The sequence below is a fragment of the Ursus arctos genome, unplaced genomic scaffold (assembly GCF_023065955.2).
Source record: "Ursus arctos isolate Adak ecotype North America unplaced genomic scaffold, UrsArc2.0 scaffold_5, whole genome shotgun sequence".
Lineage (NCBI taxonomy): Eukaryota > Metazoa > Chordata > Mammalia > Carnivora > Ursidae > Ursus > Ursus arctos.
Window position 1 is genome coordinate 75,632,115 of NW_026623067.1, and position 25,729 is coordinate 75,657,843.

Consider the following 25,729-nt stretch of genomic DNA (forward strand, 5'->3'; position numbering starts at 1 on the left):
CCACAGAAAATTGAAGGTGCCTCCCATGGTAGTGAATGTCACATTCAGAATTTACCCACTTCGGGGAATCAGAGGCTAGGTGTACCCTCTGTATGTGAAAGCAATACTGAGCTCCTATTCCAGTCTTTAAGTTAATGTCCACAATGAACAAAAAAAGAGCAATTACCGGGGCACCTGGGTGGCGTATTGGTTACACATCAGACTCTTGGTTTCAGCTCAGGTCGTGATCTCAGGGTCACAAAATCAAGCCCCAAGTTGGGCTCTGTGCTCAGTGTGGACTCTGCTTGAGTTTCCCTCTCCCTCTACTCCTCTCCCCTCATTCTCTCTCTCTCCCTCTTTCTCTCTCAAATAAATAAATAAATCTTAAAAAAAAAAAAAGAGCAGTTAATCAGTCATTCATTGTTGACTATTGGTTCTAATACTAAATGCAACATAATAAAAGAAAAAAAATCATTATGTCCAGATTAATTTGAGGATAACCACATCAGAAGTAAGAAAGATGAATAAACTTAATGTTCACTAATTGTTCAGTACAAGGAACCAAGTCAGCATACATGCAAAAAGATTACAAACTACCCTCTCCCCCACTACTTCCAAATATGCCTATTTTGAAAGAGTATTTGACAGTTGTTACTATCTTCATGGTTACAAATGAGTTGATAATCACCTGTTTAAAGAAACTGTAAACTCTCAACATTTTTATCACACAATAAACAGTCACTTGATACTATGCAAATATTAAAAATTTAAAAATATTACCATTCTGGAGCAGACATCTGCTATTTTAGTTTTAATGCATGTCATCTTTTAATTTGGTTTTGATTCTGTTCTGTTTAGATTTGATGAAATTAAAAAGAGTACCAACTATCAGATAACAGATTCGCAAGCTCTTAGACGGTAGGAAAAGTGCATTTCTCCCTTTCAGATAAGTCCACTACCTTATTAGGATCAGCTTGCTGAATATTCACAATGGTAAGCATATTTCTACAAATAATAAGCGGATGCTTTCTTTCAGGAAGAGCAAAATTTAAACAAAACTTGGCCAAGTCAGTCCTATCTGTTATCTATCTTGAGATAGACAACTTAAGGAATGGTATAAGTACCCCAAAACATATGAAATTAAAGAGTAAAGGAATGGTCACATAATTGCAAATTCAAAACAGTGATTTCATTCTGGAAATTGATGAAATAATTATCACTAGTTAATTAATACATCATAGAAAGGGGGATATCCAAATATCCAAATATCCTGATATCCAAATCAGGAAGTTTTAAGAGATAAGACTGATTTCAGTGTTTTTACAGGCCCATTTCTTGGTTAAAAATTTTAGAACAACACAGATGCTTAGTTTAGATCCAGAATTATCCCTGGGATGTGCTAAGGAATTTTAACAACCAAAAAATTGAACCAGCAACCGAGATGCCAGGAGTACACACCAAGTAATTGAGTAATTTGTATCTAAAATTTTCAGTAAACTATGCAACAGGTTTCACGTGTAGTGGACTTTGTAAGTGTTGATGTTATGATATCATCTGGGGGAAGCTGATATTGCCCGAGAGAAGATATACCATTATTCCAAAATGCCAAAACGATGAAACCCGGAAGAAATATTCCTGCCGCATTGGCCAAACTTTGGAAAAGGCAACAATTCAGAAGTTATTTTACTCTTTATTGTTTATTTTTAATACATCACCCTTCTTTCAAAAAGCAGAAACAGTATAAAAATTGGGCGGTTGGCAATTCTTGTAAGATCAAACCTGAAACTTTATATTTATATTATTTACTTTGATGATCTCGTCAGGTGACATGAAGAGTTTAGTCATTAAGTGGTATGGACCCTGCATGCCGCTCAAGATGTATGTATCACATACAATAAATACTATGAATATATATTATATAATGTATCTATTAGAAATCACATATATAAATAAGTATAGACAATAGAATTGTGTCATTTCTTACCTGTGACATCAGCGACCATCAACCCTTCTGCTCTGATTACTTTCACTTGGAGAAATCCCACATCCTTCAGGTTGTGAAATATCCGCAATGGGCTCTGAAAGACCCCAACGTCAGTGTTAGAAAAGAAAGGTCTTAGAGGGTCCCCAAGAGTATGTGAGGAAACACTAAGTTTTGTGGTTGATCTCAGGATGCTGCATACGTGATTCAAAAGGATATTTGTGTTTCTTCAATACAGATTACCCTTCCACCATCATTAACGTGCACCTACACGTAGACACACGCACACATGTGTTGATGTAGATAACTGTTGCTACACCAGACTTTGTAAAAGAATAAAGAATTCTTCCCCATTTCTTCCCCGTAAATAATTATCAGTAGATGGTGAACAATGAATTATAGAATAGGATATGCCTACTTTCTTCCTTCAATCTCCTTTACTGCAGCTCTCCAAGAAATCTGTCATTTATGGGCACGATGGTTTGGAGACTAACGATTGTTAATACTGAGTCTGAGGTGGTTCGTCATGTAATGCACGTCAGCCTTTAGGATTAAGAAAGTCAATATTAGGGGCGCCTGGGTGGCTCAGTCGTTAAGCGTCTGCCTTCGGCTCGGGGTGTGATCCTGGAGTTCTGGGATCAAGCCCCACATCAGGCTCCTCTGCTGGGAGCCTGCTTTTTCCTCTCCCACTCCCCCTGCTTGTGTTCCCTCTCTCACTGGCTGTCTCTCTGTCAAGTAAATAAATAAAATCTTGAAAAAAAAGTCAATATTAATATTTCTTTTATTCTTTTCTTCTTGGTGAGTTTTGGAAATTGCATGTGCTAGATGAGGGTTAAATAACTGAAATACTGTTTTCTAATATTTGATTGAAAGATTTACATAGTTCCATGAATCTTTTAGGAAAAAATCATATATAACTTCTAAAATAAGTCAAATTGATCACTAAAAATAAATTCAAAAGTGATGAATAATTTTTCTTAAGTTTGCAATTTTATTTGCCATGTAGTGTGTATAGAGGTAGGGAAATTTCAATAGAAGAATCAGATCCATAGGATAAACCTATTTAATGTTATAAATTAATAATGGTAGTGCTTTGGGAAGTACAGTACCCAAAGGCATTAAAAGAGGGATACCGATGTGCTAATTCAGAACTCTAATTAATGGGCACAAATATTTAAAGATGAAGTATTGATAGAGAACAGTTATATGCATTTGCTTATTTACGCTTCCTAGCATTTTTCCTATGATAAGACTAGCGTTTCTACTCAGTAAATCAAAGGTACTTCTGTATTATAATCCCTAAAATGCTTTAAGACCACGGAGCATAACGAAGTTATTAAACTGTTACTAAGGAACATCCCCGTCCTTGTTTTAAGGATGTGAGAATACTGACAAGCAGAAGCTTACTGAGATATTAACTTGATCAGTCCTGTATGACTAGTCATCGTGTACACTGACGCTATGACCTTGGTATATTGAGAGGAGAAAGTGCAGTTAGATGGGTAATCTCAGCACCTAACTATTAAGAGTGTTGAGCACAGAATTAGCTCTTAATCTTGTATTGTTTTTAAACAGCTGTTTATCACCCCAAAATCTATTGAAACTATAAGATGACAGGGCTCAGGAAAAATGCACCTCTTTCTCTATTTAAATTCCTGTAAATTAAGGGCTTAACTGAAATACAACTTCAGACAGTAGTATTATAGTTCAGAGGTTTGTTGGCGTGTTGTCTTTCTGATACAGTAACATCAGGTTTGAGAAGCTCCTCCTTATCTCAGAACTCCCTGAGTGTTATGAACCAGGTAAGTCTCCTATCCTAATGATAGAGAAGAGTTTTATCAAAAGGTTTCTGTCCTTTAATTTTTGGGAGCAATTCTGACCAAGTTTCACCATGTCTAAAACAAATCTCATCCCCGGGCTGAGAACTGTTTCATACTAGTAACCTCCCTGCACAGACACATAATCTCTGACGTTTCAGCTCCAATGTTCTGCTTCTCATTTGGAGGGGTAATTATTGTTTGAAGGGTTTCTTTCCTCCAGTCAGCTGACACTCAGGAATTTATTGCCAACTTCAACTGTTTAGGCCAGTGATACATCGCTTATAATAAGAATTCCAAAAAAAAAAAAAAAAAAGCAAAAAACTTAAATATATCGGTTTAAAAATATACCTTTCAGGAATGCTTCATCAAGAGGCATTCCTGCCTTGTTATTTATGGTTATTTTAGAAGGCCTCAAAACCTGGATGGCTTCTGAAGCCAGAAATTTCCATAGCAGAGGAATCTATGATTTGCTGTGAATCCTTTCAGCCCTCAATAGATGGGAAAAGATTGAAATGCTCTGGAGAGGAGTCCTCTTTATTTTTTTAATGAAAGGCTGTATAATATATTTTCTCTATGGCTGCAGCAGCTGTCAGGGAGAGCATCTCAGTTCAGCTCTATTACGGGAGAGGCAATACCCCATCCTATGGCATCGAGATGCTCTGAGGGGCCAGGGCTGATTGACAGCTTGTCACCGTGACGTCTTATTCCATCTCTGTTATGGAGAAAATTAATGTCACACCACCAGCCTTATGACTCGCTGTCATCTTAGAACCGCTCACCTTTTATCAATGCTCTAAATAACATTTCAAGCCCATCGTCTCACGGTGGACAATCCGGTCAAGGGACATTAAATCAGATGACTGTGAAATGTCATAATAAAAATGGAATGCTAACAACTTCTTCTCTAAACTAGCTCCTCTGGTTTTTAAACTGTGACAAGGGGGAGCAAGGGTTCAGCATACCCGTTCTGAAAAGGTCATATAATCGCTCTTGGTCTACTACCCATTACTACCCGCCCCCTAGTGACCTTCCCTGCCTTCCTCCCCCCAAAAAAGAAAAAAAAAAAAAAGAAAAATGGAATTAGCCATCTTTTCAGAAAGAAGTGATCAAATAATGGCTCACACAGTAATGTCTGTTTAATTTGTGGGGCTTCGAGGCTTCACAATGAACAACTGAATGATAGAAATGGAGAGCTTTTTCAAGGGGTAATTAATTTACTTTCCTCACTATGGCCAGTGCCAAATCACATTGATAAGTTTTGCCTAAATTTTAAAAAATACACATGTTCTCCCAGGAAAACATATAACTAATTCCCCAAATAACCTCCTCTATGTGTTTCTCTGAAACAAGTGATGTTTCAGACATGATACAGCATTCATTCATCTCATAGTCTGTGAAATAAAAAGGAAACATGACAAAACCATAAAGCATAGGTCTCTGTCCTTGTATTGCTATGAGCAATTATAACACGTGTGCTACCCTGCATATGGTAGCTTCGTAGCAACTATGTCTCTAGAGGGAGATACAGGCCTATGTTGCAATGCAGGGCTAAAAAAAAATTTTTAAATATGGTTCAGTTTTTAATATGTTGAGCAGCATGTAATCAGAGAATTAACCAGGGCATCCACATAATATTTTATATTTTATTCAAATGATAACTAACATTTGAAAAAAGGTGCGGAAACAAATATTCAAATTCTGAATGGAAATGGCCGATTTAAGGAAACCCATCTGGCAAAAAGAAAAAAAAAAAGAATCAATCATAGTTGGATTAGTCCTCATTACCTAGCCTGCACTATCATCCTAATATATAGGATAGTATCAAATATTAATACATAAAATACAGTATCATAATACCTAGAATTTTTATATTAATATACCAATTAATTCCTTTAAAATTGTTTCAACTCACAAGGCTCACTCCTGGTAACAGGAGAACATGTTTTTGTGGGTACCAAAATGTGAAATAATTCTCATAATTGCAATTGCATATTAGAAGATGCCCAACAATATGCTGGGCTCTTAGGTGGTTTAAAAATATATACTATTTAGGCTTGCTAAGTCACCTCTATTAAACTGTTTATGATAACACCATTGGTGGATGAGTTGTACAAGCATTAGCAGACAGCTGATTCGGTGGAGATAGCCAGAATAAATTTGCTGAAGCCCACATCCTGCTAATCTGTTTGAAGAATATTGTAGAGCATTAGTACCAGCACTCCATGTTATCTGCACAGCCTGATAAGGTACATCTTTATTAAATTCAGTTATTGGAAGGATGTCAGTCAGCAAATAGGAATATTTTAGAATCTAAAAAAAAAAATTAAGCGGTTCTTTGTTAGTCAGAGCTTGGTTTCATGGCTGAATGTCTAGAGGAGGCTTCTAAACACCTGGCAGCGTTGTACAATACAAGCTTTGTAATTTTAAGTGGAAAAGCTTTTTTTTCCCAGCTTCATGGGTACCAAGGCATTCACTTTACCGAGACGCCATTGAGAGAGAATGGTGGAGTAAGAGCTCCCCTCTCTGTTGACTGAAGAAAACTACATGGTGGAAATGCACAGTGTGAGGATGCTGGGAAATAGGTCAATTTGGGTGTGAATATTCTGGTTTGGTGAAATTTGAGAAGGGTGCTTACTACAGCGACTCACTATTCCACCCTATCACTCCTCAAATGATCCAAAGGGAAGGAGGCTTCCTTTTAATTATATTTCACATTCATTAAAATAAGATAAAGGAATGGAGTGAGGCTTTTCTAAGCAGTTGAAATAAAAATTCTTTCTGTGAATATCCTCTCATTACCAAGCTACTAATTAATGTAGGTGTCATTAATTCCATCTCAAACTTGGAAAGACAAAGAACTCTTAATTGCAATTACAAAGGGTCAATGAATTAATTTTGAGGTGATGTTCTGTATACTTGACTTTCCTTTATGAGAAGTTGCCTTGCATGAGAGTTGTGCTGCATGACAAAATCCCTGCGGAGAGGCTCAGAATCTAGAGCTTGCTTTGGAAGAGGCTCTAGAGAAGAGCAGGTGGGCAGACCTCAGGGGAACGGCGTTTGCATTTGCCCAGCTCTCTGTTTTTGCTGACTCAACTGTCACACAGCCCTTCAGATGTACTTCTGTCACTCCAAGTAAATCATTTACCACCTCAGCTCGTCACACATGACCTTGAATTAGGAGGGTTACATACGTACATATCTCCTTAAGATTTCCTCCCGTTCTTTCTGGTCCTCCAGGGAGTTGACCGAGAGATCAGAGATGCTGACTGTGGCCGAAGCTGTCAGGGTGACCAGTAGTACCAGGTGTCCCTCACCCTCTTCCAGCTGCAACTCCAACTTGTGTGTCTGTTCCCTACTGAGGGCCGACAGGTCCACCTGGCACCTGGAAACAAATGTTTTGAATTAGCAAATGGCTTTCCTTTCCCTTTCCCTTTTTTCTTTTCTTCTCTTTCCCTCCTTCCTTTTTTTTTTTTTTTTTTTTTTTTTGGTCACATCAAACAGTGAAAGTGCAGGCTGCTCAGAGCTATGTGAAAGATAAATCAATAGAAATTCTGTTTGAGCCACTGAAAGAATACACCTTAGATTCAGCACACTTTCTTCACAAAATTTAGACGATGATTATTTTTAGTGTCCAATTTCTTATTTCTGTAAGATACAAAACACATGTTTATCTGATTCCATTACTACCCGTTGTCACCGTATTCATTAAGTCGGAAGGGACTTTCAATCCTGGATGGCCTAGTGTAGGGCTTTGCCGACAGAAAGACTACCACGAGCTGTCTGGAGAGGCAAACCACTGAGAATCTAAATTCTTGTGTAGGTTTTTAAACAATGGGGTTCTTCTTTCCTTCATAAATGTTATTAAGCAATGAATAGAATATGTACTTTGATGATGCCGTAAGTTTTACATTTTTAAAACCATGACAGTTTATTCATAGAATACCACACATAAATCCAAATAAAAACAAATTTTCCAAAAATGTTATAGTTCAAGGGTTATGTGCCAGCATTTTTCTAAAAGACGTTTCATAACATGGCAGCCCATGCTTGATAAGCTCTTCTCTCAGAGCTAAACACCTTGCAAACTCTTTTCATAAAAACGTCCATTGGTTTGGAAGAGAAAGATAATAAGGTGATCACAAAAACAATAAACTGAGAGAAAGGGGGTAGGTATGAACAAAAGGCATTTAAAACAGGAAATAGTCAACTATAAGCATACATGTGGTAACATATTATAAACATGGGAGTCAGCTACCAGGGACTGATTAAATTTTTGTTCATTCTTATTCTTTACTCCATTTATTGTCTATTGCTTTACTTTTAAATTAAATTTCTATGACTAGGGCCTCGAAGCTTATAGTTGGGTTCAAGCATCTCTTTAGTATGAATAAATTTAGAAATTGAACCAAAGTCTGCCATTTTCCTTTTATCTGTGCCTATTAAAAATGACAAGGGAGATAGCTGGGACTGAAACAACTGAGAGGAAGAGGAGTACAGATGCAAGAAGTGAAAAGAAAAAGCAACACCCTGGTCAGAGACAGAAAGTTCGTGGGTGTCAATGTTAATTGTTGAAAGAGAGCAGGAAATCAGAGTCTGGACCAAGTCTGGAAAACATCTTCCTAAAGTGAGAACGTATATCAAACACCTTCATTGTTTCTGCGAATACAACATGCATTTCAAAATACTTTCACACTGTCTCCTTAAACTCTGAAGGCTAAAGAAACATACCAAATCCTTGTCTAATTGGAATTATGTTCTTGTCAATAACACTTGGACCAAATTGAGGAGAAAGATGCAATGGTGAACACCAACCAATCAAATGCATTCTCTAATAAAAAGGAAAGATGTCAATATGGTTTTCTACAGCTCTTTCCAGTAACTGGCAGAGTGTTTCGCCTATAGTTTGTGGAGTATAAATGAATCTTTGGATTAGACTGGGAGTATGATACTAGAGAATCAAACATGGGTTACAATTCGCACAGTACTTTTGGTTGGATAAAGTTGGGAACAAGAAAGGTCCTTCACTCATTTGGATCCTGCATTTCCCAACCCTGTCCTCGCCTTACTCTTTGGTATGACACTGCGCCACTCCTAAAATACACTAAAGCCTTCTGGGGAGTTTCCTTCTATGGCCATTACCATTTACACAGGTCCTACGGATGCTGGCCTACTCTTCATTTACGTTAGTCATTGCGCTTGATGCGCTGGAGTTGGGGAAAGTGCTCTAAAGAGGATTTAGTCCACGAGTTGCAAACTGGCAACTTTCAGGTCACATCTGGTCCACGGATGTGTTGTTTTTGCTTGTAGTGCTAAAAAAAGTTTTGAATTAAAAACATTTTAAGACAGAGTAAATGTCCTCTGACTTAATTACTGTCCCGAATACTGTCTATTATTTACATTATTTCACTTAATTCTGTATCTGGTTCAAACAGGCATAGGTATTTGCGGCCCTCACAATCTCCTTAATTTAGCAATAAGAAAACTAAAGTCCAGAGAAGCGACATGACTTAATGAAGATATACAATTAGTTGTTAGCAGAGCTAGGACCTGAACTTGGAACAATGGACTCCAAGCTCTAGGCTTTTTCCTGGGCTAGTCTTCACTAAGTAACTGTGCATACCAGACCAAGGCGGATCTATTTGCCGTGGTTCTTAAACTGGATGAAATCTGCACTTGTTTCTAACAGAAAAAATTACCTCAGTTTTCAAGTATGGAACTATGTTATTTTTATACTTCTAAAATTTATATAAGCTATGGAAGAAGACTGTAAGTTATTGCTCTTATAAGAAGATAAAATCAGAAAAATATACAAATCAAATTTTTAAAACTATGAAACTAATAAAATTTGACATTGGAAATTTATAGGGAAGATTATGCTGCAACTAAAGTTTTAAAACGGGTATTTGAGTAGAGATAGTTTCAGATCCTGTCCTATATTTAGTGTTTCAGAATTTTGACTTTAATAACTCCAATATAGAAAATGCCTACTTATGTAAACATATTAGAAGAGAGTATTAACGACTCCAAGGTTCTTTTTGCTAGTTTGGGTTAGTCAGCTCTCCTATTCATTTAAAAACTCTGCTCAGGAGTAATCCTCAGATGCCATTTTAAATGAAATGTCACCTGATAATTGAACAAAATTGTCTTGTTAACTCTAGAAATAAGTTAGCATTATAGCATCACTGATACTACATTAAATCAAATTATTGCTGGAATCTGGTAGAAAAAAGGCCTTTGCTACTCCTTTGTTGCTGTTGAATAAATATGTACAAAGATGCAACTCCTGCAAAAGTCTATTGCAAAGTGAATCCAGGACTTATTCCCAGAGGTCAGGGCCATGGCTTGAATGTTTATCTCCGAAATTCCTATGTTGAAACCTATTGTTCAGTGTGATGGTATTAGGAGGTGATTAGGTCCTGAGGGTGGAGCCTTCATGAATGAGATTAGTGCCCTCATAAAAGAGGCCCCAGACGATCCCTCGCCCCTTCTGCCATTTGAGGACACAGAGAAAACACAGTAGTCTATGAACCAGGAAACCAGACACAGAATCTGCTGGTGTTTTGATCGTGGACATGCCAGCCTCTAGAGCTGTGAGAAATACATTTCTGTTGTTTACAACCGGCCAGTCTGCGGTGATCTGGTATAGCCGCCCAACAGGCAGATTCACCCGTATTTAGCTCACCTGTACTGTTATGTCCTAAAGAAAGAAAGGGTGCACTACGGTTTGGATATAAAAGTCCTCGGCGGTAATCTGGATGGCCAGAATAGACAAATTAATAGATTCAAATTGTTATCAAAATGAAATGCAAAATTTAAAAAGTACTGAGGCAAATTCATGAAGTACATACACAGATACGTATACAGGGAAAAGAGCTCAGGATCGGGAGTCAGAGTCCCTTGCTTTCAGCCCTCCATCTGTCACTAATTAGTTGCATGACCTTTCCCAAGACAACTTACCCTCCTGAATTCCAGTTTTCTCATCTGTGATATGAGGTAATTGAACTAGATGAACTTAAAATTCCTGAAAACCCCAAATCACACTTTGCTACAACTCTATCCATGTTTACCTTGTTTACGTCTTCCCTTTGCAATTCCACAAACCAAACAACTAAGAGAACAAATTCATCTTATAGGCAATGAAATATCATTCCTCAAATGTATCACCCCCCCCAAGAGTCTTCATTTGATGCTAGAAGGCAGATAATCTAATCTATTTGAAATTGTCTTCCAAGGAACACTAAGGGGTACCTCAAAATTTGCCATGGAGGGGAGAAGGGTGAAAAATAGTGTGTGGACCCTTCTCTCTGGTTCAAAGAACAGCTCCTCGTACGTCCGTTTCATATTGATGTTCCACTTGTAGGTTTGGTAGATACATCTTTCATCCTCTTAGATTCTCCTGGAGCCACAGCCTCCTGGATCCTCTGCTGCCTGCTTTGCTACAGCTGTGACTTTGTCTGTGCCTTCCCAAGGGACTGCTTTTCTTCCCAGCACCATAACCAATTAACTGTGCTTGGGTCTTCATGCGGCTTTCACCTAGGACTGGCTCAAGGTTCACTTACCAAAATAAGCCGGGTGCTCCACTTGGCTGCCACTGTGCATCTAGGCCCAATGGCCACAAGCCCCAAGTTTCTGGCTTCTAAGACTGCTTCTACGCTTGGATAAAAAGCCACACTGTGGGTTGTGGGATCTGGCTCCCTAATCACTGGTCAAAGAAACTAGATGAAACAATGCAGAAGTGTCTTCTCGAGGGGTGAATTGAGATTGATGGAATAGGAGATAGGAAGGTAACTCCTCATACCTCCTTCCCTCTCACAGAGTGCTTCAAAGTGTGAGTCTCCATACAGCCTGTCCACAAGTGGCCAAGAGGGTGCACAGCAACCAGCTACGTCTCTGAAACACAGGGGCCCTCCCAGGAAAATACTTCCTTGTGTTACCTCCTAGTCTTCCCTGTTTTACCTTCTTTCTTTCTCCCCTTCAGTGCTTGGGATTGTACCTCCCAATGAAGTATCAGCACTTAATCATTGCCTCAAGCTCTGTTCTTAGGGAATCTGGTGAAGGCAAAAACCATTGATACAATTCAGTCCCCTCAATAACAGATATCTACAACACAAACCTGTCCGTGCTCCTCCCCTCGGTTCCCACCACCCATGAAATCCCCTTGGCGAGGCAGTGGTGCCCTTCCTGACCTACCATCAGCTCATGTGTCCCTTGCAGACTCACACTGACTGCTGAAGTCATTCCAGACAGCTTGTGATTCTCCCACCACCCATGCGAGGGCTTAGACCTGTTTCTTTGTGTTTGGACAAGGCAACCCCTTTGCCTGAGATGATGTGTCTATCTTTGCTTGCCAAATTTTTACCCATTCTCGATGAAATAACCTGCAGTTGTCTTTCTCTGCCGGTATCCTGAGACATCTCAGTGGCAGGGGCCTAGCACAGCACCTGGAATATAGTTGGTGCTCTAAAGTACTGAAGTTCTTATAGACAATATAGAAATCAAGAGAGACCAAAAATTTACCCATGCTGACAGTGGCAGAGCCAGGACTAACGTGCAATGTGCTCATTCTACCACCTTATATTGTCTTCCTAGAAAGAAAGGGATTTGATTTCTTTCAACACTTCTTTCACTCACTCATTAACTCATTTATGCATTACTTATTTTTTAAGTGCCTTATGTGGCAGGCTCTGTTAGATTCTGTAGACTCGGTCATTGCTAAGCCTTCTGGTTTCTCATTTCCTTTTTCCCAGAACTACCATAGACTTAGCATGTTGTTCTGAACAAAGTTCAAATGGCTTCAGAGTCCGTGGCCAGGGATTCAGCACACGAAGTTTTTTTTTTTTTTTTTTTTTAAAGATTTTATTTATTTATTCAACAGAGATAGAGACAGCCAGCGAGAGAGGGAACACAAGCAGGGGCAGTGGGAGAGGAAGAAGCGGGCTCATAGCGGAAGAGCCTGATGTGGGGCTCGATCCTGGATCACCGGGATCACGCCCTGAGCCGAAGGCAGATGCTTAACCGCTGTGCCACCCAGGCGCCCCTCAGCACACGAAGTTTTAATAAAGCTTATTCATTAGCATTCTGATATTATGCAAGCCACTTAGAGTTTTGTACATCAGCTTTCCTCATTTATCAAATGGAAATTTTTTTTAAAAAATGCCTTCTTTTGGGGTGCCTGGGTGGCTCAGTCAGTTCTGTGTCTACTCTTGCTTATGGCTCAGGGTTGCGAGATCCAGTCCCATGTCAGGCTCTGCACTCAGCTCAGAGTCTGCTTGAGATTCTCTTTCCTTCTCCCTCCCCCACTTCCCCTCACCCTGCTTTCTCTCTCAAAAATAAATAAATAAGTAAATAAAAATTTTTAAAAAATGCCTTCTCTTTGCATAGAGTTGTAAGAACACAGGCATAATAGGTGAGAAAGTACTTTAAAAAGTTGAAAGTACTATCTAAATATAGTGTGTGATTTTATTAGCACATATGACTTGGTTCAAAACTGGAAAATTTAAAAACTCACTATCCCTGCTGAACCCAACTCATCAATCAATCAATGAGTCAATCAGAGAAAGACAATTATCCTACGGTTTCACTCATATGTGGGATATAAGAAACAGCACAGAGGATCACAGTGGAAGGGAGGGAAAACTGAGTGGGAAGTCATCAGAGAGGGAGAAAAACCATGAGAGACTCTTAACTATAGGAAACAAACTGAGGGTTGCTATAGGGGAGGGGAGAGGGAGAATGGGGGTATTTGGGTGATGGGCATTAAGGAGGGCACATGATGGGATGAGCACTGGGTGTTATACTCAACTGATGAATTATTGAACACTACGTGTGAAACTAATGATGTACTATAAGTTGGCTAATTGAATTTAAATAAAAAATCAATCAATAGAGAATCAAAACAGATTCAAAACTGAAGATTTCAGAGCTACTTTCTCTCATTCCACAAATGGGGAAATTGAGACTCCGAGAAATTAAATGATGGCAAGAACTGGAACATTCCTGACTTCCATACAAAAGCCTCAAGTTCTTTGTGCTTTCTAAAAACTGTATGCATTTATTTAGCCACATGAAAGAAATAGGTCACATTTATTTGGTGACATTTCTCTCTAAGAGTTAAAGAGTAAAATTTCAGTGTTCTTACCATCTTTTTCCTCCTTTACCTTTCTGTCTGCTATTTCTGAACCAGTGACCAATGATATTCCTCCCAGATGAAGCAGTCTTGTGCTTAGCACCCTGGATACATACACATACATACATGTGAGTACCCTGGGGTGCAGGAAGTAAATGTTAGGACTATTTGAATTTTTTTTTTTTTGTAACTTAAAAATAGGACAAGAATCAAGCTTTTTAAGTATTTGATATGTGCATTAACACAGGTGGTCCTTGCACCAGATATATCACTTCTGGCCTGCAAGTATTTTGGAAAAGAGTAGGAGCTGTGTAACATAGAGGGGCTGGCAGTGGCCCCCTTACTTGCTGACTTGCTTTCACTGAATTGCAGTTCATAGATGCCTCGTTAAGTGGATTTACGGATTATATAATCTAGTTTTAACTGAACTAATCCTCACAAAATGGACAATTGGCTTTAAAAGATCCCAGTAAAGAAACTGTGGGTGGACGATAATGCTAATTGAACAAGCACAAGCGAGCAGAATGATAAACAAGAAGGTGCCGAACCACGAACCACTTCTCCCAGCTGAGCCCCGTGTCAGCCACCTTCTGACTGACGAACCAATGGTGGTATAACCTGATCTCACAAGAACTCAGCCAAAACAATTCCAAAGTAACAAAGTATAATATTTGCAATAGAAATTTACACCTACGTTAACAATAAACTTCTGAGTGTGTGCTGTGCCTTCCAAGTGTTAGCTAATGATACTATGAAGCCATCATGATTAGCCAAGACACTTGAAAACAAAGCCTTCGGAACAGGCAGACAAACCTCTACAGGATTCCTTGGGCAGGGGGTAATTTTAAAAAACATACATTTTACATAATTTTGACCTAATCTAACAATAAAATTAGAGCTGTTGAGATTTTGTAATATATGAGAACTTTTTTCCATTCATAAAACTAATATGTAATATATTATAAACTTTCATATTGTAAATCAATATAATACATGATTCTTTAGAATCTCTGCATTTTAAAGATTTCAATACATAACCACTAAAGAGTTTTCAAGTTTCACAATTACGCAGTTTTTACACCACCTCTGACATTACAAAATGCTAATACTAATCTTGCCTTTCTGTTGTCGGAAGTTTTCACTGTTTGACTATCTTTGGGGAGATTGCTTTATCAGAGCATACTTCCACAAACTTGTGAAATTCTTCATTCACTGTCTTGAAGGTAAACTATTTAATATGCACACGGTAGCACATGAAAACTGTCTTTGGAAGCTTTGCCCACTGTATAAGAAACACTGCATTGAGTAGGAACTTTTGCAAGAAATCTCCAGAAGAAAAGAATAGTAACCCATGAAAGAAAACAGATTGGAATCTTAATATATTTGGCTTAGGTTGATTTTATGAAAAACCACGACAAGAATCAATGACACATTCCATTCCCTTCTTAAATATTGTCGATCTCCCTAATGAAATATTTCACTCAATCCTTAGGAAGAAAAATGGTGAAATGATTTCATGAAAAAACCCTCTTCAGTTTAGAATTTTCTGACTAGCTGTCTTTGTGCTTTCAAATGACTAATGCAGGAGGATTGTTTCCATTCTATATGGGAAGTAAAAGAGTCATTGGCGAATTAGTATCACAAATAGGAAACATTGCAAGTTAGAATCCACAGAGGGTCAAATGCAATGACCTTCAACCTGCAGAGAACATTAATGTGGCTACCATCCAAAGTCAAAGGCTGTTTTCCCCACTTGCCACACTACTTACACATCCCACATTCTCCTTCCTTCTGCGTTAAATACAGAGTTACACATTTATTTTTTATGGTTGTAGAATTTGGAAGCATTTGTTCTTTATCCAGAACTTGCCCATTTGGAATAAGTTTTTCTTATCAAACATCATTAATAAAAATTTTGTTGAACTAGAGCTCTCTAGCGAAGCTTACATCTGTAGCACTTTGCTGTCATGGACAGTTCCAATGCCTAAGCCCTCATCACAACGCAACAAATAAACTCAGTAGCAATTCACCAACCTAAAATATATGTACCCCAAATCAATGCCACTTTAAAGATAAACAAGCGTTTTGGACACTAATAAATAACGTTATAAATCTTGCTATATTGGATTGCAAATAACTCCAACTGAATAAGATTGCTTGACACAGGATTTACTTATTCTGCACATTCATAAAAACAACTTGTTCTCTGACAGCACTCATTCTTGGCAATTTACCGCAGCTGTCGGCAGCCAATTTGTTCAGATTACTGCTCTGCATAAAAGTGTAACAATCATGAGGATTTATTAGCTGATTATCGTAAAGGTGGCAGTCCGTCTTGCCTGCCAAAATGCAGGTGATCAGAAAGTTAAATAATTACATGCAGATTAACATTATTTCACCTTCACTTGATCGTTGTAGTTCAGCGACAGGTAAAATTTGTTGTTCCAACTTGCACTATTGTATATACCACTTAAGTTGGTTTACTGACTACTTGGCATTTTATTGAGCACTTAATGGCGTTAGACCATTTTGAATACAAGACCAAAGTGAAAAGAGCATGGACTTTAGAGTCAGGAGTTCTGGATTTGAATCTCAGGTCAATCACCCCAGATTCATACTAGCTGAGCAACCTCTAAATCTCCTTCTACCTCACGTTTTGCATCTGCGAAACTGGCATAATACGAACCACTCCAGTTATCCCCTAATATTGAGCTAATGTAATAGTGCCCTATTCATTGTAGGACATCGATATTATTGTTTCTTTCTATTCATGGTAAATTTATTTTTTGTGTGTAAAATTTACTAACCAGATGGCATTAACTCCCTGGATATTAGAATGATGAAGAAGTTATAAGTATCTTGGTAAATGTATAGGCTACTTAAAAAAAAAATGCAACAATTTAGTATTTTTCAAGTATAAGTGTTATTCAGACACTTTTACACTCTAACTCAGTAATTCTCCCTTTTTGAGTTATGTACAAATACACTGAAATTTCATACCTTCCGCTAAGTCATGTTGTTCTAATTGCCTTTGCATTAACACCTATTGTCAAGTTATGTATTTACAGTTGACCCTCGAACAATATGGGGGCTAGGGCACCAACCCCCTGCACAATTGAACTTCTGTGTATGACTTTTGACTCCCCCCAAATTTAACTACTATTGGCCTACTGTTGACCAGAAGATGTACTGATAACATGAACAGACGATCAACACATATATTTTGTACAGTATATGTATTATATGCTATATTCTTACAATAAAGAGGGCCAGAAAAAGGAAAATGTCATTAAGGAAATCAAAAGGAAGAGAAAATACACTTACAGTACTGTATTTATTGGAAAAAATCTGTGTATAAGTGGACATGTGTAGTTCGAGCCCATGTTGATCAAGGGTCAACTGTACTTAGAGAAAGAAGAGCCATAATTTCTGGTATTAAATCAAACTTCAGGTATTTCAATAAAAATCTGGCAAATAATTTATAAAACACCTCTTGTAAGCCATATACTTTTCTAAGCATTGGGGATGCAACAGTGAACAAAAACAAAACGCTCAAAAATCTCTGCCCTCGTGAAGACTCCATTCTAGTGGTGGGAAATAAATGATAAAATAAGTAAGTGAAATGTATATATGTCAAATGGTGATTAAGTCTATGGAGGAAAACACAGCAGGATAGGGGAAAGGGAATGTCAAGGAAAGGGGGTTTGGGTTTAAAATAGGATTGGTATGGATGCCTCCCTGATGTGACATTTGTGCACAATGCCTAAAGAAGGTGAAGAACAAGCCAGTTGGATACCTAAGAAAGAGTGTTACAGATGGAGGGGAAGGTTGTGCAGTGGGAGGGTGTCTGGTGTGCTTGAGGAAGAGCAAAGAGGCTGGAACAGAGCGAAGGGAGGGAGGGGCAGAACAGCAGAAGTTCAGGGCACAGCGATAAGAGGGCTAGATCATGTGAAGCACTATGGGCCACTATAAGGAGTTACCCATGTTTTGCCCAGATTAAGATGGGAAACAATTGAAGAGTTTTGAGCAGAGGAGTTAAATTATTTTATTTGTGTTATGTGGAAGGAAGAACAGGAGGCTATGCCTATTGTCCACATAAGAGCTGATGATGGTTTCAAAACCAAGAGTGGATTCTGAGTATATTTTGAAGGAAAAGTTGGTAGGTTGCTGATGGATTTGATAAGAGTGAGAGAAAGAAAGGAAACAAATAAGACTCCATGGTTTTTGGCATTAACAACAAACAAGGGAGAATTTGAAAGGAAGAGCAGACTTGGGGATATTGGGCATCAGAAATTTGACTTTGGACCTGCTAAACTGGAGAAGTCCATTAGACATCCTAGTGGAGAGATCTAGCAGACAGACGGTGTGGAATCGAGTTCAAGGAAGGGTTATGAAGTGGAGCTGTTTGTCATTCTCCATCTCAGACAGTATGGAAAGTACAGGAGTGGATGGAGACAGTATGGAAGCAGGTATAGACAGAGAAGATGCCCAAGGAGTGGGCTCTGAGGCTCTCCAGAGCTAAAACAGGAGGGAGATGAGGAAAATTCTGTGAGTGAGACCAAGAAGGAACATGTGATGAGGTAAGAGGAAAACAGAGTCTGGTGTTCTAGAAGCCAAGTGACAAATGTGCGTTAGGGTAAGGAAGCAACCAGCCAAGTCCAGTACTGCTGCTGAGTAAAGGAAGATGAAGGTTGAAAACTGGCTATTGGATTTAACAACTTGGTGGTCACAGGTGACCTTGACAAGAACAGTTTTGGTGGATTGTTGGGGGGCATAAGCCTGACTGCATGGGTTCAAATGGGAATGACAGTGGGTAATGTTCAGTGTTAAATATTTTTTACTGTATCAACACTCCAAATTTGCAAGTGGCCCTTTCATTCATAGCCAGCCTTGTCTTTATAATGACGAAAAAAAAAAAAAAAAAAACCCAAAACACCTTTATTGAACATTTACAAAACACATTTTCAAAAATCATTCTTTTGACCAAAACTAGAAAATAAAGTAGGACAATAACAAAATTCTAACACAATAAACCAGTCTATGTAGATAATCCAATCCATACAAGCATTCTCAAGTTTAGGACTGAATTTAGATAGTACCCTTAAAAAAAGTTATTAGCCATTTGAAGGGACAGTGTTATCCTTCAGGGCCAACTTTAAATTTACTTACCAACCACCAGCCAACTCCCAGAATAATTTCTACTTTTTAAGTTAATACAGACATATCTTAATTATTCTCCTCACAAAAAAGAAATAATTGTGTGATGTGATAGAGGTGCTAACGAGAGCTACAAGGACAATCATGTTACAATGTATAAGTGTATCAAATCAACTATTATACACCTTAAATTTACATTGTTACATGTAAAAATATTTCTAAATAAATAAGTAAATAAAAAACAAAAAGTTAATAGGACACAAAATGTTGCAATGATAGCTTGCAAAACAAGGCAGAAGACCAGGATGAATTTTACTGCTGTTACTTTACTCCTAGAACTCTCACTTATAAGTCAATTCTCATCTAAACCACCCTAGGAACCCAGGAATTCTATTACAATCTGCATTATTTCCACCATTACTACACAATCTTCATATAAACACAGTGACTTTACCCTGCCTACCACTTAGATATAATAATATCTTTCTTTTCAGTGGCAGAATGTGTTTAAAGTATAATTTAACATATTATGCTAACTGAAATAATCAATCAGAGAGAGACAATTATATGATCTCACGCATATGTGGAATTTAAAAAACAACAGAGGATCATAGAGGAAGGGAGCGAAAAATAAAACAAGATAAAATGAGAGAGGGAGACAAACCGTAATCATAGGAAACAAACTGGAGGGGAGGGGAGTGGGGGAATGGGGTAATTGGGTGATAGACATTAAGGAAGGCACGTGATGTAATGAGCCCTGGGTATTATATAAGACTGATGAATCTACCTCTGAAATTAATAATACACTACATGTTAATTAATTGAATTTAAATAGAAAAATAAAGTACCACTTAATAAACATAAACCTAGGAACTTAAGAGTTTCTGGTGCTATCTGGACACTGAATAGATTTTAAACGGTGATTTACCATAGTCATTTCCTTTTTCTGCAATGGGCATAATTGGTTAAATTAGCAGAGTGAGTGTACAAAAAAAAGTTTTACTGAACATTTGTGATTACCTCAAAATTTGACAATAACTCCCTTTATTGTGTAAAGGGGTTTTAACTGATACTCAGAAGCTGTCCTAGGAGTCATCTTGTGGACACCTGTAGTCTGGGGTACCCTAAAATTTTTTGGCTCAAATTGCTTTTATACGCTATTATGTATAGCATATGACCAAACATGGATTTTTTTTTTTAAGTGAGGCTGATGCCAGGTAGGTTTTTATTATATTTAGAAAAAAAAACGTAACTTGAAATAAAAGTAAGTCATTCAAAATAAATAAGAATTAAAAAAAAAAAAACACCCAATAACTCTTTAGTGGTAGCATTTGAACTCACCACCCCAGTTTTAATATAACCAAGATACTGGAAAGCAGAGCATAAAGTTGTGCCCATCAAGGCAATGCAGGTGATGGAGCCCAGGGCTCCTTGATTCTTCTTGCTGGGTTCTCCTGTGTAATAATCATGAATATTAACAACTCATTTAACAATCCAGGCAAAGCCCAAGCGAGAAACTATACATACACGGTAACACTTCCCAGAGCTAGAAAAAATAAAAAGGGAGAATACACATCCAACTAGATTACTGGTTCATTATAAATGGAGATAATTCAGGAACAGCCAGATGGAAGAGATACCTAGGCAAGGTATGGGGATAGGGCCCAGAGCTTCCATGGCCCCTCAGGCACGCCCCTCGCCTAGCCCCTCCACATGCTCGCCAACCACAAAGCTCCAAAGATGATTTTCTTCTCTCCCAAATTTCGGAAGACCTCCTTAGCTCCCAGTTATCTAGAACAATCCCTGTTCTCTTCAGATCAGCCAATTGTCACTGCTCTCTCAAAATTTGCCAAATTATGGACAAACCCATAGAAACAAGGTGAGATGAGATAAACAGGTTCACCTCTCTGCCAACCATTTCTGTAATATAATTAGCCACGGCCTTGAAGAACCCATAATATTATCAAGTGGGGAAAAGGGAAAGGTCAGTACCAGATGGGCTGCGAAATTGTCATAATTTCTAAATTTGGAAATTATTTTCAAAGAAAAAATACATAAAAAGATATCTGTTATTATGGGGGAAAATAGAAAAAGGGATAAGAGTTATTTCATGTGCTATGGACTCAGAAGCACAGGAAGGCAGTACATGGTAGCAATTATTTCCTTATCTTACTAACATAAGAAAGTATGAATATACAGTAATGAGACTGAGGTAGCAAGTTACACATGACAGTCGTTCTGATTATCTTACGGTAACCAAGTATGGCTAATGTTGCTCTAAAGGATGAAAATGAATTAGTTATTTAAGAAGAACTAGAAAGCACGTACTTGAATGAGCTCATAGCATGTTGAGGGAGACAGAAACATAGACATATAAGCAACCATAATGATACAGAGTCAGTGTATTAACAGATGTATACTTAAGCTACTTACACTGATGATATATCCCAAAGAGAACAAGGTAGAACTTCAAGAAAACTCTGAAAATAATGTTTTACTTAAAGGAAAAAATATGCAACGAAGGCCTGTCCTTTTAAAAGGATTGAAAGGTAACACAGTATTAGGTTACAATAGTTTTTTCCATTTTGTTTTATAAGTAAAACATTACGGGTTAAATGAAGCTAATCTTTAACCTCTCACTTTATAATCCTACAAAGAAGACTGTTGTTTAAATAATATATTTCAGAACAACAACAACAACAAAAACAAAGAAGCAAACACGTTGGGTTGGATTCTTGCTTTTCTAAAACGAAACGCCCTTGATTATTATTTGTATGTATTCATTTCTTCAGCTGTATGTGTAGAGACTTGGAATTCATGTGAACTGCAATGAAGAAAGAATATTCTAAACTAACAAACTCTTCTGTACGCTATGCTTTATTTTAGTATTGGCGGGTTTTGATGTGTTTCACCACAAAGGCACATACGTATCAAAAAATAAAAATAGGTTTTAAAGCAAGAAAACAATTCATAGAATTCAAGCAGTCATTCGAAATAACCTTGTCTTTGTGGAGAGATGTCATTAAGCCTCAGAACACCCCTTTCTTCACTGGATTATTAGATTAACATGGATCCGCCTCACTTACATGTTGCCATCACTAAAACTTGAGAACTCTACAGATTTATGAACTCCTAAGAGATTATAAAGATTTTCTACCTTGTAGGGAATGGTAGGAAACAATGCATTTTATGGTCTTACAATACGCTTTATAAAAGTAATATGATCTCAGACCACTTTACAGACGATGACTGTGCTCTTTAAGTATCTTGCATCAAATGAGATTCCTTTTTCTCAATTCCCATAACTTTTATACACAATGTTCTGACACCTGGAGAAAATTTCTATATATCAAATTCAGATGGTCTGTCCATCAACTGGTCAAAACTGCCACCTACTGGTCAGTCTTCAAATCTATTTTTCCCTTCACCCAAGCATTGCTTTACCATGATCAGATCCCTTCCTTCAAAATGGTAAAGATCAATTACAACAACCAGACATAAAGCAATTATCCTTTTAACAACATTCACCATCTCTAAGGTGAACCAAAAATACCAAATTATACAAACCTGCCAATAAAATCATCCCTTTTCCCAGCGTCTTTGTCCCAGGCAGTGATATCAATGATTCCGCCTCTTTCCTCATACAGATGAAAATCAAATTGTTCCCTCCACTGAGGATTCAAAGTTTTTGGCATAATCTGGAAAACAAAAAAAAAGTAATTGTTGTCTCATAAATACCAGTCTTTGAAAAAATTTTAACTCGAGGCATTACATCAAAATTAAGGTGCTATCTAGAAAAGCATGTGTGAGATTTGAACAAAAGCTTCCAGAAATGATGGAAATGAGTCATTAGATGTCTAGCATCTTTAATGCATATCATCTGAAGGAACCCTCGAGGATATGTCCTAAAAACCAAAGGGCACCTCTTCGTCATCTTGAATAAGAGATGAAATGTATGAATTATACAGAAGAGGCAAATAGTCTATAAGTGAAATAGCTCACTCAAATACTAGCATTTATTTTACATAACTGGTTATGCACAAAGACATAACTCGCAGTCTGTCATCTCATAATAAAGGGAGATGTGGATTCCCAGGGTTTTTTTTTTCCCTTACTCCCCTCATACGTGGGAATTCTGAGCTGAATATGTGAAAAAAAAAAAAAAAAAAAAAACCCAGACAAGGAAGTTGTATGGGAGCAGGAAGAAACAGCAAGTAACTTTGGGGTGGTCAGGCAAACATTTATGTTAGAATTATAGCATTGATGTTTCATCCCCATTTTATATCTGGAGAAACTGAGACCTAGAGTTTAAGTGACCGACGTTCTAATATCTAGACTCTAACTCTTTGATTAGAGCCTCAGGTCTCTTTCCCCAAAACAATATGCCAAAAAGTGTTTGTGACTTAATACAAGTGTGTGTGTATAATCTTTATGTTGCAAATACAAAAAAAAGATACCTTATCCAAAGTGAAATTTTGTAACTTCAAGTATTCAGATAAGACACCTGGTAGAACCAATGAATAAAGTGACCCATGTTGATGTGCTTTGAGATTTCATTCACCATTGGGTTAAACAACATTCATATTTGTTTCCCTATTCTTTCTTTTTAGCAGGAGGGCATGCGGTGGTCTTTTCTCTTTTAAATGGATAAGAGACAGATCTTCAGATGTAAAGACTTTGAAAGCAATGGAGTATGTTATGTGCAAAGGTAATACAAATGAATCACAATTTTTAAAGTTCATAATCTGAAATTAATCAGCAATATATCATGAAAGAAAGAGCAAAGAGAGACACGTGTCCATAGCTGGGTTTCATATTTCATACCTAAAGAGCAGAACTATAAAAATAAGTAATGTTTTAAGCCTACCAGAACATGGAAATGATGTTAATTGATAAAGGACAAGATAGAAGTGGTCATAGGTACCTATTTTTGGAATCAGTAGTTTCTTTAAAATATGTTATTAAGTCCACGGCAGAAAAAAAAAGATGGCACTAGATGGATCCTATGATAATTCAAAACTCTCATTATTGGGCTCAGATGCTCTTCTATGGTATTTTGGGGAATGGTCTGTCTTACTTATTTGGCCATTAAGAGCCTAATTTTTCAGTTCTCTTTTTAAGGATTGTCTTCCCTATATGATTTCCTTCGGGTCAGAAGTGGTACCTTTCCTTTCCATGTGGTCACTCAGTCAGCCTGCGAGCAGTTCTCACTGCCTGCTAATGAATCAGCTCTGTGATATTTCTAACTACCTAGTTACTGATGAAAACTTCCTGTGCCAGAAGGAACCTAGGCAGGCTATTCATCAAAAGTTCTTACGTTGGATGTGGAGAAAGGGGAACCCTCTTACATTGTTGGTGGGAATGCAAGCTGGTACAGCCACTTTGGAAAACAGTATGGAGGTTCCTCAAAAAGTTAAAAATAGAGCTACCCTATGACCCAGCAATTGCACTATTGGGTATTTACCCCAAAGATACAGATGTAGTGAAAAGAAGGACCACGTGCACCCCAATGTTCATAGCAGCAATGTCCACAATAGCTGCGTAAGGAGCTGAGATGCCCTTCAACAGACGAAGGGATAAAGAAGATGTGGTTCATATATACAATGGAATATTACTCAGCCATCAGAAGATATGAATGCCTATTATTTGCATCAACATGGATGGAACTGGAGGGGATCATGGTTAGTGAAATAAGTCAAGCAGAGAAAGACAATTATCATACAGTTTCACTCATATGTGGAACATAAGGAATAGCATGGAGGACATTAGGGGAAAGAAGGGAAAACTGAAGGGGGGGAAATCAGAGGAGGAGAAGAACCATGAGAGACTATGGACTCCAGAAAACCTCTGAGGGTTTCAGAGGGGAGGGGGGGTGGGGGGATGGGTTAGCCAGGTGATGGATGTCAAGGAGGGCACATGTTGTAATGAGCACTGGGTGTTATATGCAAATAATGAATCATGGAACACTACATCAAAAACTAATGATGTACTGTATGGTGACTAACATAATAAAAAAGAAGTTCTTGAAAATGATAATGTCAAAGCGAAGATATTCCCAACAAAGTGGAATGTGATTTTTAATAAAGACAGATATGATGAGTTGTCCCAAGCGATAAATACGAGCTATAGAAGCTGACCACTTAGGAGGTTGTATTTGTTTTTGCTGTGGTTTTTCAGTTTTTTAAAAGTTTTTATTTATTTGTATAAGTAACCTCTACACCCAACGTGGGGCTCAAACTCATGACGCCAAGATTGAGAGTCGCATGCTCTTCTGACTGAGCCAGACAGGGCCCCCCAAAAAGGTTGTATTTGAATACAACACAGATAAGACATGTGTCCCAAATAGAACTATGACCACTATGACCTTTACTAATTATTACTTCTAACAATAATATAATACTAATATGATTATCTAATATATTATTACTACTAATGTAACTGTTATTACACAATATACTTATTATTACTGCTGCTAGTCTTCTTTCTACTACTACTATTTATTGAGTATTTATTATGGATGAGGCAGTATTCCGAGCTTTTGATATGCATAACATATATTTATTCAATCTTCTCAATAACTTTATTAGGTAGGTATTATTTTATTTTTTTAATATATTTTTTAAAGATTTTATTTATTTATTTGTCAGAGAGAGAGAGTGCGCACAA

At 37.7% G+C, this 25,729-nt stretch overlaps 1 protein-coding gene across 19 annotated transcripts in view; it reads right to left on the reverse strand.

Moving 5' to 3' along the window:
• Window positions 1-25,729, reverse strand: part of MCTP1 (multiple C2 and transmembrane domain containing 1) — a 564,253-nt gene that overhangs the window by 168,470 nt on the left and 370,054 nt on the right. For all 19 annotated transcript variants that reach the window (XM_044384008.3, XM_044384007.3, XM_044384003.3 and 16 more), the window contains 3 exons: window positions 22,631-22,761; window positions 6,976-7,162; window positions 1,964-2,057 (listed from right to left, as the gene is read on the reverse strand). In XM_044384008.3, the coding sequence (XP_044239943.1) occupies window positions 1,964-2,057; window positions 6,976-7,162; window positions 22,631-22,761 (412 nt within the window). The remainder of the gene's footprint in view (window positions 1-1,963; window positions 2,058-6,975; window positions 7,163-22,630; window positions 22,762-25,729) is intronic.